Source organism: Varroa jacobsoni, unplaced genomic scaffold, assembly GCF_002532875.2.
Source record: "Varroa jacobsoni isolate VJ856 unplaced genomic scaffold, vjacob_1.0 scaffold_1350, whole genome shotgun sequence".
Taxonomy (NCBI): domain Eukaryota; kingdom Metazoa; phylum Arthropoda; class Arachnida; order Mesostigmata; family Varroidae; genus Varroa; species Varroa jacobsoni.
In genome coordinates, this window is record NW_019214252.1 from 33,143 (window position 1) to 49,098 (window position 15,956).

The 15,956-nt window shown below is 40.1% G+C and overlaps 1 protein-coding gene across 9 annotated transcripts in view; it reads left to right on the plus strand.

Annotated features, from left to right (window-relative positions):
- Nucleotides 1-12,714, plus strand: part of LOC111269066 (uncharacterized) — a 22,216-nt gene extending 9,502 nt beyond the window's left edge. For 3 of the 9 annotated variants that reach the window (XM_086971951.1, XM_086971952.1, XM_086971947.1), the window contains 2 exons: nucleotides 107-243; nucleotides 1,780-9,825. Coding sequence is in view for 1 of the 9 variants with exons in the window: in XM_086971954.1 (XP_086828080.1) it covers nucleotides 10,532-10,548 (17 nt within the window). In the remaining 8 variants the exon portion in view is untranslated. Of the gene's footprint in view, nucleotides 1-106; nucleotides 244-269; nucleotides 399-1,779; nucleotides 9,826-10,531; nucleotides 11,975-12,299 lie in introns of those variants that run through there. The other 6 variants (XM_086971944.1, XM_086971953.1, XM_086971949.1 and 3 more) reach the window with 5 other exon arrangements.
- Nucleotides 12,715-15,956: the final 3,242 nt, after the last annotated feature.

The window sequence follows — 15,956 nt, forward strand, 5'->3', positions numbered from 1 at the left end:
CTGTCTGTGTGTGTGTGTGTCCAGCTAAGTAAATGGATTATCTCGGGTAGCGGTCAATTAATGAAATCATTATTAAAAATGGGTCGTGTTTCGCTCGGATAAGTAGAGCCACGAAGACAGCAAGCCGGCGACAATCGGTCAAAAATGATCCAGACAGAGGAAAACCTTCCTCCTTTCATCCAGTTCACAAGCGTGACTTCAGTAACTGGTCTAGCATTCTCGTTCCTAGTCATTTGTTGAACGGTAAGCAACAATCTGATTCATTACAGAAGAACCGCAAAAACGCGCTAAATAAGCAGAAAGTGAGGTATCAAAGACTTTATCGGTCATCAAACTCATCATTCGCTACTGTGCTGGTATTACGCTCTTACACTAATCTCACCGACGCCATACTGAAAGTGAGTACATAGCAGGACTTGGGCTTTTAACCTTGGTATAGTAGGTGAAAACACATCCTATATTATTGGGGTCGATCACACAGTGTTAAAGCTGTACCTACATTTAGCTAAATCTTTGTAAGAAAAAACTAACAGTTGGTGTATTTTTAAATGCGCTTTAATGGAATAGGTATCACCGAAGAGAGATTGCGTTTTCGATAAACTTTTTAATTTCATAGTTCGATGGGGTGTTACCGGACATCGGTGCATCAGAGCGCCTATTTTTCGCCTAACACGGTTTAAACGGGTAAAATAGAATGGGGAAGGGGGAGGGGCTACGCCTGCTCGTGTCACTTGAAACGGTCGCACGTAGTAGCTATTAATGGGCCTAAAATATTGTCTACGCATATTCGCTGGCTAGATATCAACGCAGGCACAATCCGGTTGTCCTGTTTCTAATCCGATCTTAACAGGAACCTGCATCCGTTTCAAACTATCTAAATATGACTTGGCCAAATTTGTCGTTATTCGTTAACAATTAACATAGTTGACGGCGTACAAATTGTCGTATTGCTACATCATCATATATAAGAATAGCGTGTGTAACCACCAATTTAACGTTGAGTTAATTACAAAAGACCATGGTGAACGTCCCGCACGGTGATGGTTAACAGATTCCTGTGAAAAACGTAAAAGTAGAACAGAAAAAAGTTTTTTGAACTGCTATCGAATTATGCGATTCGTACAATGAATCACTTGCTTGAGCCATTTTTATTAAATCTTGCGTTTTTTTTTTCTTGCATAGAAGATTTTTAGAAGATAGAAGCGTAGATGAATGTTAGCAAATCTATCGCCCATATCGCGTCCACAATCTTCTATTCCTTGAAGTTCGTTACCTTCAAGGACAGTTATCGACAATTGCCGATGCTGTTTTTCCTCTTCAAATCGAAAGTGAAGTCAAAATATCCGAACGTTGTCGTTGCAATCGAACTATCATAGTGGATAAAGGGCCGTGTGTATACGTCGTACCGGATGTTGTCTATCAAGATATCGCCATGTTTATCCCTAAATTGCTTCTGAGCTGAGCCAAGCTGAATGCTAAGTTAGCTGGCTAGATTTTACAGAAACCATAGGACTAAGCTGCAACCTCTATCTAGTTATATCCGAAGAATGCTTCCGTAAATGTGAGATCGTATTATTATAGACGGTGGCGGTAGTAGAAATGCAATTTTTTTCTATATAATTTACGTAGATTTTGTAATACCTATTTATATATCGTTGATTCTCGAGATTATACGGACCTTTTTATGGCGATAACTTTCCTGTGCTTCAAACTATTGTTGTAAGTACGGCAATGTTCATCATTCGTCGTCATCGCTATGTTTTCTCTGTTAATTTACAGAAAATTTGACCAATATTTTACGTGAAAAACGCAGACACAGGGCTCGTTCGTTTCTATGCTGCTTTCGATACCGTCATTTTATGTCTTACGTTATTTTATGTCCTACATTATAATAAACGTGTAAAATGTGTTGATTCGCCCGAGTCTGAAGCGGAAGTAGAATCGACCATGTGAATTCTGTTCGTATTTGCGTTGCTAATGGTGATAATCTCGATAACGAGGATGGGCTGCAGACGGCTCTAGAGCAAACGTGTAGCTATCTATGGTCGGGTACAGATGTTAACCATATCCGTTGTATGCTCAGTACAATGTTCTTATGTATATAGGGTTGCGTCATCGTAAGGACCTGCCTCTCGACTTAATGGTGTCCTTCGATCGAGATCGTAAGCGAAATCGGGAAATTGGTTTCGCCTTGCAAAACACTGATCGCGTATTGCTATATGGTTTCTTTAATTTAAAACAGTAACTGTCGCCTATGACGACACCTTTTGACATACTGTAACTAAGCGTGGCCAGATAGCCTTTATCTAAACAGGCACCTTGTCCTTGTCTTCATGACGGATGTCTAGGAAAGAGTAAATAGATTTCGTTGGAGTCGTGGTATGCAGAACTAGAGCTTGCCTTGTGTAACGTAAACAATTCAAAATTCGTCGCTCTTTAGTGGTTTGGCAGAGGACTTTTTTTATGCGCAGTATTTGACCTTCTAACTTATTTGACGCCGACTGCACAAGACCGCGTGATTCTTCACTAGCATGAAAATCCTAAAGGTGCCCGTCTCAGTTAGTTTCTTTAAATTTATGGCTTTACGAAACCTTCAGGGCTTGTACCGCTGTAGTGAATTCCATTTTAACCAAGATACAACAGAGATTACGTTGTACGTAACATAACGTAAATACGTAAGCGATACTATTTAGAGGATGCTGATCGTAGTCGCCGAGTCAGAGGCGAAATCCATGCATCCAAATGTTCTTAAACAACCTACAAATAAAGGACACCTTGGGTACACTTGTTGTCTGCATACGAGCATAATAGAAGCCATAGCTAATCGTAGATATTACGGTACTTCCTACAAAGTGACAAGCGGACCTCAATTTTCACTAACCTATTCATTCGCTAATGCAGTAAAAAGTATATATATATATATATATATATACAACAACTAATATTTTGTTGTCAAGTTTCTTCTGCTTCGCTACTGCTCGATTTCGGTTCGATGGTCTGTAATGGCGCGAAACAGCAGTTCATGTGCTAAGTTCCTTTGAAAACTACTACCCGTCTACTATACGGCATAAATATGTGATCACAATGGGTAGCTCTTCAGTCCGTTTATTTGTTGACCCAACTGCACCGCCAACTGCATCAGCGAGATGAGACCCAGCTGAGAATCCGCTAACGAACAGGCCAATTGCATCACCACTTGCTATTGAACTTCGGGGGGTGACAGGAGGTGTGGTGAGCCGAGCGTAGAAAGGTGTCTCGTGCTGCAAGGGACCATCGACTGGCTGAAAGTATACTTAACCGTAGCGCAGTAGCTCCGGAAGTAACGATCGAAACGTTTGAACACCTTTTGTTAGCTCAATAGCGTTATCTATGGTATAGGCTATAGGAAAATCTTTAAAGCACAACAATATTTATACAATGTGTTCCTATTGCGATATTTCCATTGGTTCAGTAGCTTTATAGCACCGTACGAGAACTATGGCATTTAAAAAAAAAAGCGTGACACGGATATTGACACGGGCCAATTTCGATACAGATGCAAACATCTATGTAGCCTGTGTTGGTAGTTATGTTTAATAATAATGCCTTTGTTCCGCCAGAACTAATGCGTCAGCGAGAACAACACAAATCCATGCATGATACGATCAAAAAAACTCATTGGAACTTTTTACACTGATCGCGTCGTACCTGAGGGTAATATATATTACCATTAACTATGATATCGAAGACTGTGATACTAAGTAGGAGTACAAAAGGGTTTCTCTATTTCTAACGATCATGGTAGACTGTATTGTTGTCAGAATGTCGTGTTCGGTCATATAGTACACCACACACAGATTCACACAGACGCTCCAAAGATTGTCGGGTTGCGACTTTTAACGCCTGTTGTTTAGCTTAATTCTGTCATTCAGTTTCAGGCCAATGTATATATTAGTCTACGGTGTCTGTGCCTTGTCTTTACGTTAGCTGCTGAAATCAGTCCTTCGAACCAAAGAGGAAGTTGGAAAAGGAGAAGATAGCTTTTACCAAGAAACAGAATACAAAGCAATAAATAAGCGCACTTATCGGAACCTATAATTCTGTCTACGTTTCGTCGAACTTATTGAAACGGCAGAACCACATAGCTTGTAGAGCGGCCAGAAATAGAGAAAATACGTATATATATATATATAATACAAATGCGTTACAACTTATATTTCAGCAGATTATGCTTCTTCACAAGCGCGTAGTAATTCAACTTTAAGCGCTGGCATCCCGTTTTTCCATCGTTTTAGAACCGTCGTAGTTTTGTTGGGACTAGTCAGAAGAGAACTTGAGTAAGTAAAAAAACGAAAGCACTCGCGAACATTTGGTAAAATTCTAATTTCAACTTAGATGAATGGACGATTCTTCAACTTCGACTTAGAAATTATTCACACTAATTTTAATAGCTGAGTTTCTAAATACTAGAATTGAGTAAACGTCAAATAGGCTCATGTGCTAACCTGAAACTGACATGTGTGACATGTATAATTTTCTAGGACACCATCGGAACGGCAAATTACAAATTGAAACAAATAGAAATATATTGGTTGTCATCCACGCACTTGACAACGTAAAGTATAGTTGATGCTGGCTACCTCAAATATTAAGCTATCTATTAATTACCTCTATATAATTCTATATACCTCTATATAATACTCTATATAATACCCTGTATAATTACCTCTACCAAGTCCATACAGTTTTATAGAGAAACAGTTGGTAAAAAGTTGTCGATGGCACAATGCTGTTGTTTTTTTTTTCTTAAGGGTAGGCCATGCAGGACGTATAGTTGTATTAAACGTGTAAACTTTTACTATATTCTAAATACAGTTGCAGTTGAATACAAGCCTATAGAAATTAAATGTACGATTAGTTTAGTTTCTCGCGAACGAGCAGATAGAACCACATAGCAACAAGTATGATGCTCATGTGGGAAGATTAGAATATGTAGGTGAAATATAGAACTATACTGGAGTGGGTTAGTCATACGAACTATCACAATTAGACCTCTTCCCCAAAACGTGTCCCCATAATCGTAGATATTCGCGCGTGGTGTGAGCGTCGCATCCCTCGAAAATACGATAAAAGTAAACATTTAGGAGTCAGCTGACGTTCCCTATCGGTCTGCTTCGCGTCAACAGAACGGATAAATACACATATGATAACAGGATCGGCTTTGGTAGCGATCTACATTGAATATGTTTGTAACCAAATCAAATTCAAGGCTGTCTAGCTTTTTACTAACACATACAAATTACCACTCCATGGCAGCTCATTTTTTATAAGAACTATTCTTTGGTCAAGGTGGCCCTATGTTTACGTAAACTTCCTCTCTGACAAGATATACAAAATGTCCTGTCGAATTTTAGTACTTGAAATCAAATCATTATTTCAAAAGAATCTTATTTCAATGGACACTTCTCAGTATCGAAACAGATTTCATTCTGTAAATCATGTCGGCGACCACAACTCGCTCCGAATTAAATATAGTAGAAACATAATGTACTCGGGAAACATAACGTAAGCGTAGGCAGATATTCAAACGGACCGATTTTTCATTTTACATTGTTGTTACGTAGGATAGGTATTGTGGCCTATAAGGCGAACCGAGTTACTCGGAACTGTCGCTATGTCGCATACACAGGTTTCACCGAAAAACTTAAGACGAAGCCAAACCGCTGGGTCTAGTCGAATCTATTTAATGATAAATATCAAATAGGGAAGTTTACATGAGTTTTTCTTCGTACGATTTCTATATGTTTCGCGCAGCTGAATTGTGGAGAGCAATAAATGGGTCAATATTAGAAAGTGCAACGTAACGCTCGACTAGGCATCATCAGCCAGAAGGCCAGGGGACCATGTTTCTGGGAAAAGCGTAGATTAGCCCTAACACTTCCCTGAACCACCATCCACGTCGTTAGAACGACGGCCTGTTTGATTCAGTCGGTTCGTAAAGATTCGATTGGACTGGTTATTACTGCTTAGTGGTGCACAATGCTATCTAAACCTTGTTTTTGGTGCATCTTTATTTTCCACATTTGCTGAAGGACTACCCCGTATATGAATGTATGCCCCTCCATATAAATATAGATACGTGGTGAGCCAGTAGAGGTTGAAGACCTTCTTATTCTCGACTGCCAACACTGACCGCCGTCTTATTAGGTATACCCTTTTTTTTCTTTTTAATACCTAGTTGGGATTAGCTTTCTTTAATTACGAAATTTGATGACCTGTCTATATGAACCATGATTAATGAAATATCATATCTGGAATAATGTTTTCATTTCTGGGTTATTTAGCCGGTATCTAGCTTGTGAGCAAACAGAATACACGAAATCCATCCTTATTACCATTGCTAATTATTTCTTACAGGATTAGTCCATCGCCATTGCAATGTAGAGCATCGTAAAATTAAGTTTCTTACTCGAACAAAATTGTAACATAAAATACAATACCTTTACATCGTTCACTGCTTACACACCTATATATTGGGATGGTTTGATATTATTTAAATACTAATTTGCGTTTATTACGCCAGCGAAGCCATCCTTTTTGCTGGGCCTTGAAACGCCTTAAGCCATTAGTCGTTGTTGCGTGTTATTCCACCGGCAATCGACATGGCCGATAAAATCAAGCGATTTCTTAAGCGCTCGTGAAACTTTTTTGTACAGAAGATGTCGTTGCTGGGGTCTACATGACCGACCGGTTATTACTGTTGCTATGCGTAAAAAAGATCACTTGTGAAAAAACCTCTTTTCCGGGCACGATAGCCCCATTAAGGTACGGTCATAAAATAGCAAAATGGGTAAAGTTTATTAAATAGTAACAAGAAGACTGTTGTTCGAGTCGGTGACGAGTTGTGTGCATGTCTTCCCGCATTTAAAGGAGGGGGTTTTCAGCAAGCCAACAAAACCAAAAGCCCAAAATTACCTGGCTGGCCATTCGACAATAGATGTTGCAAAGAAACATCATAATGCCTATGATTAACTTGCGCGTATATAAAAGATGTATTTTTATCGCATTGAATCAACTGTTATCGTATTGCTGATCGTATGGGCGCTTGGTGCCGATGCGTCTTATTAACTAAAGATACCCCTACATGGCTGATGTTCCAAAAGCCTTTTAGATTAGGATATTTCATGAGGACCGTAAATGAAACGTATACGCGTACGATATATATATAGACACAATGTTTATATTAAATTATTTGCACTGAAGGCCGTTTGGAACCTAGATGTCGTGGGGAAATGTCAACAGTGATTATCGTGTTATTTAAGGTTAGGGGTTACTGTAAGAACTAGCTAACTAATTAACTAACTAACTAACTTAATTCAACTAAAAATCTTTTCCCATCATTTCCTTCGATAATCATGTAATAATGGACAGTCGGTTGTTAATTGGCATTGCTAATTATACTTAGCTGGTACCAATGTCTGCTTCTGGCTAGAACAATTAAATAGGTAACCCTTGTTTTGGTTTTACTTTGTTAGTCGAATAAGAGCAAAAAAATGCAAAGTTCAGAACCTAGCTTAAGTCTCGATTACCATTCGTTCATTTATTTAAATTTCCGCAATCTACCCAAAGGTATTTGTTCGTTTGTGGTGGTGATCATGAGGAAATCGTCGAGTAGGCACCGAAACCTGTCGTGTCGCCTTTTAAAACAAGGACGAGGAGATGGCTCCAGATGAGTGGAAATTTTCGGATTCGACTGCTAGTCATGGCTCGTCATTCAAACGAAGCCGACGAAAGTCTGCTCCGGATGAGTAAATGGCAAAAAAAGGAAAAAGATGGAAGGCGAAAAACGAATCGTGACCCCCTGATATGTGATTCGTATCTGTGGGGCTTTTTTTATTCTCTGGTTCGACCTCTCATAAAAATAACGGGGCCGATGATGAGTGTGATGGCTATGACGTTTTGTGGCAGGAGGAGAGCATTTGCCGGGTATCTACGAAGTTTGTGGAATCGGTCGTATTGAATTTTCGTTTTCTTTCAAGTAGCCCAACGAATGCCCACTTCAAGTATCTTCAGCATTGTTTTCTCTAGGGCTATTATAGGAAACTCATCGATCCATTTAAAGATTAACAGCTAAGACAAAATTGCCCTATACGGCAAAAAATTCAGGCAAATTGTAAGACTTTCGTAACTTTTCTATCCGTATATAATACATAATTTGGCTATATATAGAACTGAAAGGAAAATGGAAGGCGGAAAATAAAAAAAAAAAGTAGCACTTTTGAGATAACGCTACTAATGCTATATTAATACCACTACTATAAGATAAGCTGAACTCTCGCCTGTCCTGCAAACAATAGGCAATATCGAGTTATCTATCTGCCGCGGTTTTTTCGTTAGCTCCGAAAGTCAGCTCTAGATAAGTTCCGCCGAATTCACTTTAGGGCAAGCGACGCGTTAAGAGCGCGACACTCGGACGCAAGACTAGACAAGGATTTAACAACGCTGAACCGCCCGTCGAACCGGCGATAATGCTACGGATGAACAGTTCGGGTGCTAGTGAACAGCTAGATACAACGTTGAAACGAAAGAAGTTGGATGGAAAAAACGTTTCGACGCGAGTGTTTTTCTGATATCTGTTTTGATTTTGTCACATAATTGGCCGAGTTCAGCTAAAAGAGTATAAAAAAAAGCTTATCCATTCACCGCCATTTTCAACTGAAATTAAAGTAACGTAACGATTCAATAAGCTGCTTATACAATGATGTACAAGAATTCGCTTGTCTCAGCAGCAGCAGCAGCAGCAGCAGACAACTGTGCCAAGACAGCATGCGGGTTCTCCTTAGAAATACATAATAATAGACACGATAATAAAAACCTGTAATAATAATTACACAGGTTCACTGTTACTGGAGGAAGGACACACGATATGTACGATGGATCCCCAAATAAACTATTGGGTAGCTAGTACTCGTACACTGTCCCCGAACGCAAATGTACAGACCTGTATTTGTGTCGAGAGAAATGGTAGCTTGCGTCAAATTGCTGCCGCTCAGAACCCGCACTGGGTCTGACGGAACGCTTTGACTGCACCGCTTAAGGCTGGAATTCAGACTCGTGTGCGCCAAATCCCTACGGCCTGTCAGCTGCTGCTTACGACTGTTCCCCGTTGACATCGTGTGAGGATAGAGTGATATCTTTTGCTGACGTTCTATGACTCCCTGTCGACAACGGTAAAAGCTTACGCTTATAAATAGCCTTGTCTGTCGTCGACTTTCGACATTTTGCTAAGGCGCTTTCCGCCACAGCTAACACCAACACTTGTAGATTTTCTGTCACCTCGTATAGGTGGCCCGCACTGATTTTGTACGTGCAAATTTGTTTAGAATATGCCCTGTCGCTTCAAACAAAGTGTAAAGCGATTAGGGAAGTGAGGCTTGGGAAGGCGTCGCGCGCAGAAGGATTCAGGTGACTGTGTATTTCAGTGAGATGAATTTTATGCTATATATATATATATATAAGTTAGATCGTAGAGAGTGATATAATCGGGTATTGATAATGGACCACGATATTTAGTATCTTAGTATATTTGGAAAATTATTTCAAAGAGTGTTGTAAGCAGCTTCGATAGACATCTTAACGTCCATCACATTTCATGTTTTGACTGAGAAACATCTGTGCAATCGAAATGAACGCTTGTTATATTCATTGGCGTGATAAAACGTTCAATAACCCAATATATGCGATAAATACGAAATAATAACGTTTCATGTATCGATCAGGGACTGTATATTTAAAAAGGTCTATCTGCTCACAATGTTGATTTCGTTCCAAAAAAAAAAAACAAAATCGTACCATTATCTTGAAGCTATCATTGTTCCCGCTAAGCGGAACGTCACTAATTCCACATTCAACTGTACTTAAAACCGCACTCGACGGCGTGTGTTCTCTCGTCCGCTCGTATCGTAATGCACGACTTCCCCCACTTGAAGTAGCAGTCAAGCAAAAAACAGAGCTGGAAATGGCTACATGTCCATTGAAGTAGCGCTACAGTATTGCCTTGCCAGACGGGATCGATCGTGCGAACACGATTCATAGTTCTACCCCATGGGTAGAAGTGTGACAGTCTCACAATGATTAGCTCGAGCCGATTTACTTTCTTCACTGGCTGGTCGAACTGCAGCAAAAACCCATTGAACGGTGACACCATTCATGAAACTGTATTGTTCGTGTTAAATCTAATTCTTAAACCTGTACAGTGCCCCACAATTTCGCTGTAGATTGTGTCACGTAGCGACGATTTTTGCCGTAGGACCCAAAAAGTAGGACGAGCACCACACACACACGTGCTGGAGATGTTGAACCAGATTGGGTTGCCTGTCCGATTATGCAAAAGCTGCTCGTTTTCTAATAACATAATGTTATTACATTATTATTATTAGTTCTATAGGCTGAGCCCTTATTTTTGCAGTTTTTCCACGTTTTTTTGAAAACGTACACTCTAAGAATCCTGTAAATTCATTCATGATTCTGTCGGGTTGGACAAAAATTTCAGGTGGAACGTCTACATAACGATAATATCAAAGTCGTGGTGCACCATGGCAGCTTCATTCAACATACTGACTGTGTGAAGTAGAACGCGTATGTTTCGAGAAATGCCAAAAAGCAACAAGCAATTTTCCCTAACAAATCCCAACTGATTTGTCTCATTCTCTGCGAACATTGTTTGACTTGACACGCTGCCATTACCGCGTTCGGCAGTAGCGTTAGACAACGATACAATCGAAAACAATTGTCAAGCAAAAAAATCTATTGAACCCTTCCTGACGCCTGGCGATGTTGCCAATAGATAACAGCGGGTCGATCGGGCATTGTCTGCTAAAAGTCAAGCGAGAGGTGGTAAGAAATGGCGTGTGATGAAGATGGACAGTTCGGCTACTATTTGTACAAAAGCTTCATCATTCTTTCTGCTCCAACATCTAGTGCTGTTGTCACTGTCCACAAATGATCTGTGTGCGCATAAGCAACCGTAGCCGTTAGTCGTATCGGAAATCGCATAATCTGAATAAAGGCATACCGTTATTACCTCGTCCGATTTTGCCGAAGCATGCTACATTGCAATTTATAGGAAAAGATTCAGTTTAATGCAATCTAAGCGCGGACAGCTCCTTATCGTTCCTTTTTGCATCGATCTTTGTCACTCAGTGAAGCATAACTTCTTACTAAGAAACACCGGTAGACGTTAGTATAGTTGAGTAACTACGACATGGTCCTTGGTTGCTCCGATTCGAATTCTGGTGCATATGTAGATCGTCGTTTTGGTTTCGCCAGCCAAACGAAGATCCACGTATCGAAATTAGGCTCGTGCATTTTTGCCCGACTTTCGTTGTACAACACATGCCCAATGGTATAATGAAGAAATGCAGAGACATCGAACACACTGTGTATTCCGATTGAAGGTATAGCGTTTCTGTGTCAAACACCTCACCGAGACTGTTCAGCCTGACACGTACTGACATTTCTAGCCCCGCAGATTTTTAATCCTTCATTAGTTCAAGTCACGAATGAAACCTTGTTTAGGTTGCGCTGTGACCACTGTCATTATTGTTATAGGTTCACCAATAGTACCAACGTTGAGAAATTGGAGCAACTTCCTACGAAGGATCCATACGCAAATGCCGCTGAAGAGGTCGGTTATTGTAGTGCAGCCTAAAAGATTTGGAAATAAGCGGGAAATCGTTTAAATTTATTTTGTCGTTTCATCGCCTTCCGCAAAGTTACAGCTTTAATGATGACGGCAATAATGTTGACTTAAGATGGCCACATTATTGCTCAAACGTTAGATTCACGGCCAGAGACCTTTGCCCGTACCTCCGTCTAGCCTGAGCTGCCCATTGTCTTTTGGTTGTATTGTTTATATATTGTAGATGTTTCGGCAGAAGCAAGAAGTGGACTACTAGAAAGAGGACGAGCCGTCTACAAAAGCCTATTAGGACAGGTGAGAAAACGCCTATATTCAAACTGGACCGACAAACATAGCGGAGCTAGAATCAAAACAAAGATATTTCTCTCCAGACAAATATCATATATTTAGAAACAGCGAGCAATAAACTGTCCATAGAATCGGTTATAATTGTTATATTCTTTAGTCTTACGGCTCGCATCTATCTAGAGTTCGAACCGGAGACCTATCGCGGTTGCTCGTTGTCTTTCTATCGTGATCTATCGTGATTCTCTTTATTCGAAAAATTACCAGTAACTGAAATCCAAATCATCGAAGTATCATAGAATGCCTCATTAATAGTTAATGTCTCATTTTTTAGGTTTCCTTGCACGTCTAGGTCTGTTCGACATTAGTCGTGCGTATACGAGACGGACGCAGTAGAATAAAATGAACGAGACGCATTTCTAATAGTAGAAACGACTAGCGTGATAGGGCACCCAAGGCGTAATAAGAGACAGAAAGATTATTCAGCCTATGCCCTGGCTTCAGTCAACAATGTAGTGTTTAATCTTTATAGTTCGGCAACGGAACGATAATGGTCCATCGAATTTGGCCAGGCGACGATGGCGCAAGATTTCGATAAAAGGAGACAAAAGAAATCAGTTTAACTGCCGAGCTTTCATAGAATGTGGCTGTTGATGACATCCCTGAAATATGGAAAGAATATAGGCCAAACGAGCTGTACATACTCAATAAACGCTCAAATGAGAAATAGTACATTACCCCCTACATCACATCCCTAGACGCGTTTATATTTTGTATCCGTGTACGTAGCAGAGTTCAAGTGAGGTTGATCGAACGTAGAATATCTACTTAGTAAATATAATATCAAGCAAAATTAGCAGAGCAATTGATTCCTGGGTAGTTATGGAGGTGCGACAGTCTGCACACCTCCGCAACTAGCCAGGAACTAAGAATCAATTTATGGATATTTAACTGGATGCCTGAAACCGTCTTAGAGGTAAAGGGAATTGACAAATGTTAATCTGACCTCATCCTCCCCTTATCAGCTTCGCCTCTTTCGTCGATATAGGGAAACCACCTAGTAAAATTACGGGTTCCAGGTGGACGCAGTTATCTTTCGAATCATTGTGTAGTGCGGAAAAGTGTTATATCAGAAAGAAGAACACTTCGCATGGGTCAAACTATTGGCTGTAGGAAGCGACAAAACGCTGTGTAGCTGGCCTACGGAAACTTTCTTCCATCTGCAGGACTAACGATTATTCATCAGAGTAGCGATGTTAATCCATCCATGTTGAAGAACGGCGAGTCCCGTTATTCAGTTGTTAATAAAGATGCGTATGACTTATAATACCTCCCACGGTTTCGCCTTCCGATCGATCCGATGTCCGATAATGTAATGATCGCTGCATTGATCAAAGACTCAGTCCATTCTATTTCCGTCTTCCTAGGAAGTGACATTTTGTCATCCAAAGGTCCATCTATTTATATATCTTGACTATTTTAGTAAAGCCAGGTCAACGGCACGATGGAGGACAATGTATGTTCCGAAAAAGGGCCATAAGCAACAATCTGCTAGTAGTCCTTTGTACGGTTAAGATCGGCCTTTTGTGCTATCCAGTGGCAACCACTATTCAATTGTTTTGATCTACTGTACGGTACTTACGTTTGTGTGGACGGGCTAGTACTGATCGCAGCTGCTTTAAGAGCTTTTTATTGTACCGTTAAAGGTAATACTGTATTTCGGGCGTTATTGTAATGAGTGTATTTGTTCCTTGCAATTGTTTCTTCAGCTTGCAATTAAGTTGATAAAAAAAATTGACAGTTAGAGCATATAACAAAAAATATATTAGTTCCTAATAAATAGCATATCCCCTATACAGATGTCCTGCTCAAGGTCTATCCACTATTTTTGAAGCGGCTACTCGAAACTATCCTCCTGTCAAAGTTACAACTGATCCTCAGCGTCGCTTACAACCAGTCGGTAAACTCGACCACATCTGTCTGAGATACGTCAATCCTTAGTCATTATTTTGTTCGCAGCCGCACGCGATAGATCCAATCAGGTTTGACACGGAAATCTACGTCGTCTATATTCGTAATTACACATAATTATTAAGTTCACTTTTTGAATGATACTGAAAGCTCGATGATATAACGGCGTAAAATTGAGAAAGTTTTTCATGACAACTTGAATTGGCCGGCCAGCCACGTATGCATATTTTAACGGCCATCACCACCTTCGTGTCGTACTATAGGCATCATCAGTAGATTAGTACTCAAGTAAAATTTTAGAAAAAAAATTAAGAAAAATACATTGTAGTGTGAACGTCGGATGAATGCCGAATCCATCAGTCTTCGAGTGTTGTAACTGTCGGTCGAGCCAACCCGTAAATATGCGTTAATCGTGTGCATACGAAAGGGGTTTTTGCGTTCGCCAATTGTCTACCAGTTGAAATTGCGCCATTTTATAAAACCCCTAATGTGGTAACAGTAAACCGAAAACGTTTTCGTTAGCTATTATATATTTTAGTTAACGCTAGCTAAGCGGCGGATGTATCATAATCCTGACGCCGCATCTGATGATCATACGATCTTCCTGTCTATAATCTTGTAAATAACGTTCATTTAGTACCGTTGATAGAAAACGCACAGATAAATCGATGGTGTGGCAGAACTGATATCGATAACCAATTTCAGTTTCACTGGAAACGACTACGTAAAAACACATCGCGATCCAACATTACGGCACGTAATCCTCTCTCCGTAGAAACGAGTGACAACAATAGCTGGCATCATTCTTCGCTCGGCTGAAGTCTCACGGTTATCATCAGTAATAACAAAAAGTCAAAAGTTATAAGAACATGAATATATAACTTGTCGTGATTGGTGGCACTGTAGCTGCTCAAGTCGGGTTAGTATGGGAATCGATTGTGCTACAGACGCGTGACCGTCATCAAACTTCATTGGATCTCGTGCACCCATTACTTCGAGCCTGACTACGCGAAACGAACGTGATCCGATTTTGCAATCAACATTGAAAACAGGGAGGAAATACTGGAGTGTATCTTAAGTTATTCAGGGTCGTGTCACTTTGATCAGTTCGTGCGTGCGTGCGTGCGTGCGTGCGTGCGTGCCAGCGATTTGCGTACATAACGCATGAAAGCAATACTGCTACATTGCGTTACATTATTTCCGCTGTAGGATTTTTGCCCTTGTGGCTGACTGTGTTCGAGGGACGGATTCTATTGGATTGGCCAATATATCCATTGTTTATTTGACAGCTATCTGTCACAAATGATGCGACGGTCATGCTAGCATACAACCCAATGAGTAGCATACTGTTTGCAGTGATGATGAAAAACAATGTTTTTTCAAGTTTTTATCGGAAAATGTATTTGACATTGCATTTATGTTAGTGTACGACGAACTGGGCACAAGCTTCTACACCTTGCGAAAGAGGTGTACTTATATGGACCTATATGATCATCACCTATATGATTAAATAATATCAGTTACTACTGTGCTGTAAAATCTATATAAAAAAAAGATTTCCATCTGTTTTTGCAGGATGGCAGCCTGATGATAGAAGATAGGAAGTTTATCGAGGCTCACTTTATGCTGATTACTAACTTTAAAATAATTTTTCCCACTATTATTTTTTATTGTGTATATTTATCTAGGTAGGACAAACATCCACACCTCGGAGTAAAGTCGCTGAACAGCAAGGGGTCGCAAAATACCTAGCGTAATAATTTATTACAATGTTTACAAATTGTCACCGCACGTCATAACTATTGCACTTTATGCGCATTGAATACAATGAGTAGCGTCTACACATAATTAGGTTCTCCGCTTAAGTCATATCGCGTTGTTGCTAAGGGTAGCACATCTGAAACCTGATTGGGGCCGTGCCCGCCAATAGGTCCTTTGAATGAAGTCAAATCGAAGAAATCATCCCATTATGCCAAAATAATTCGACACTATTCTGGATTTTAGATAGACGACATTTAGG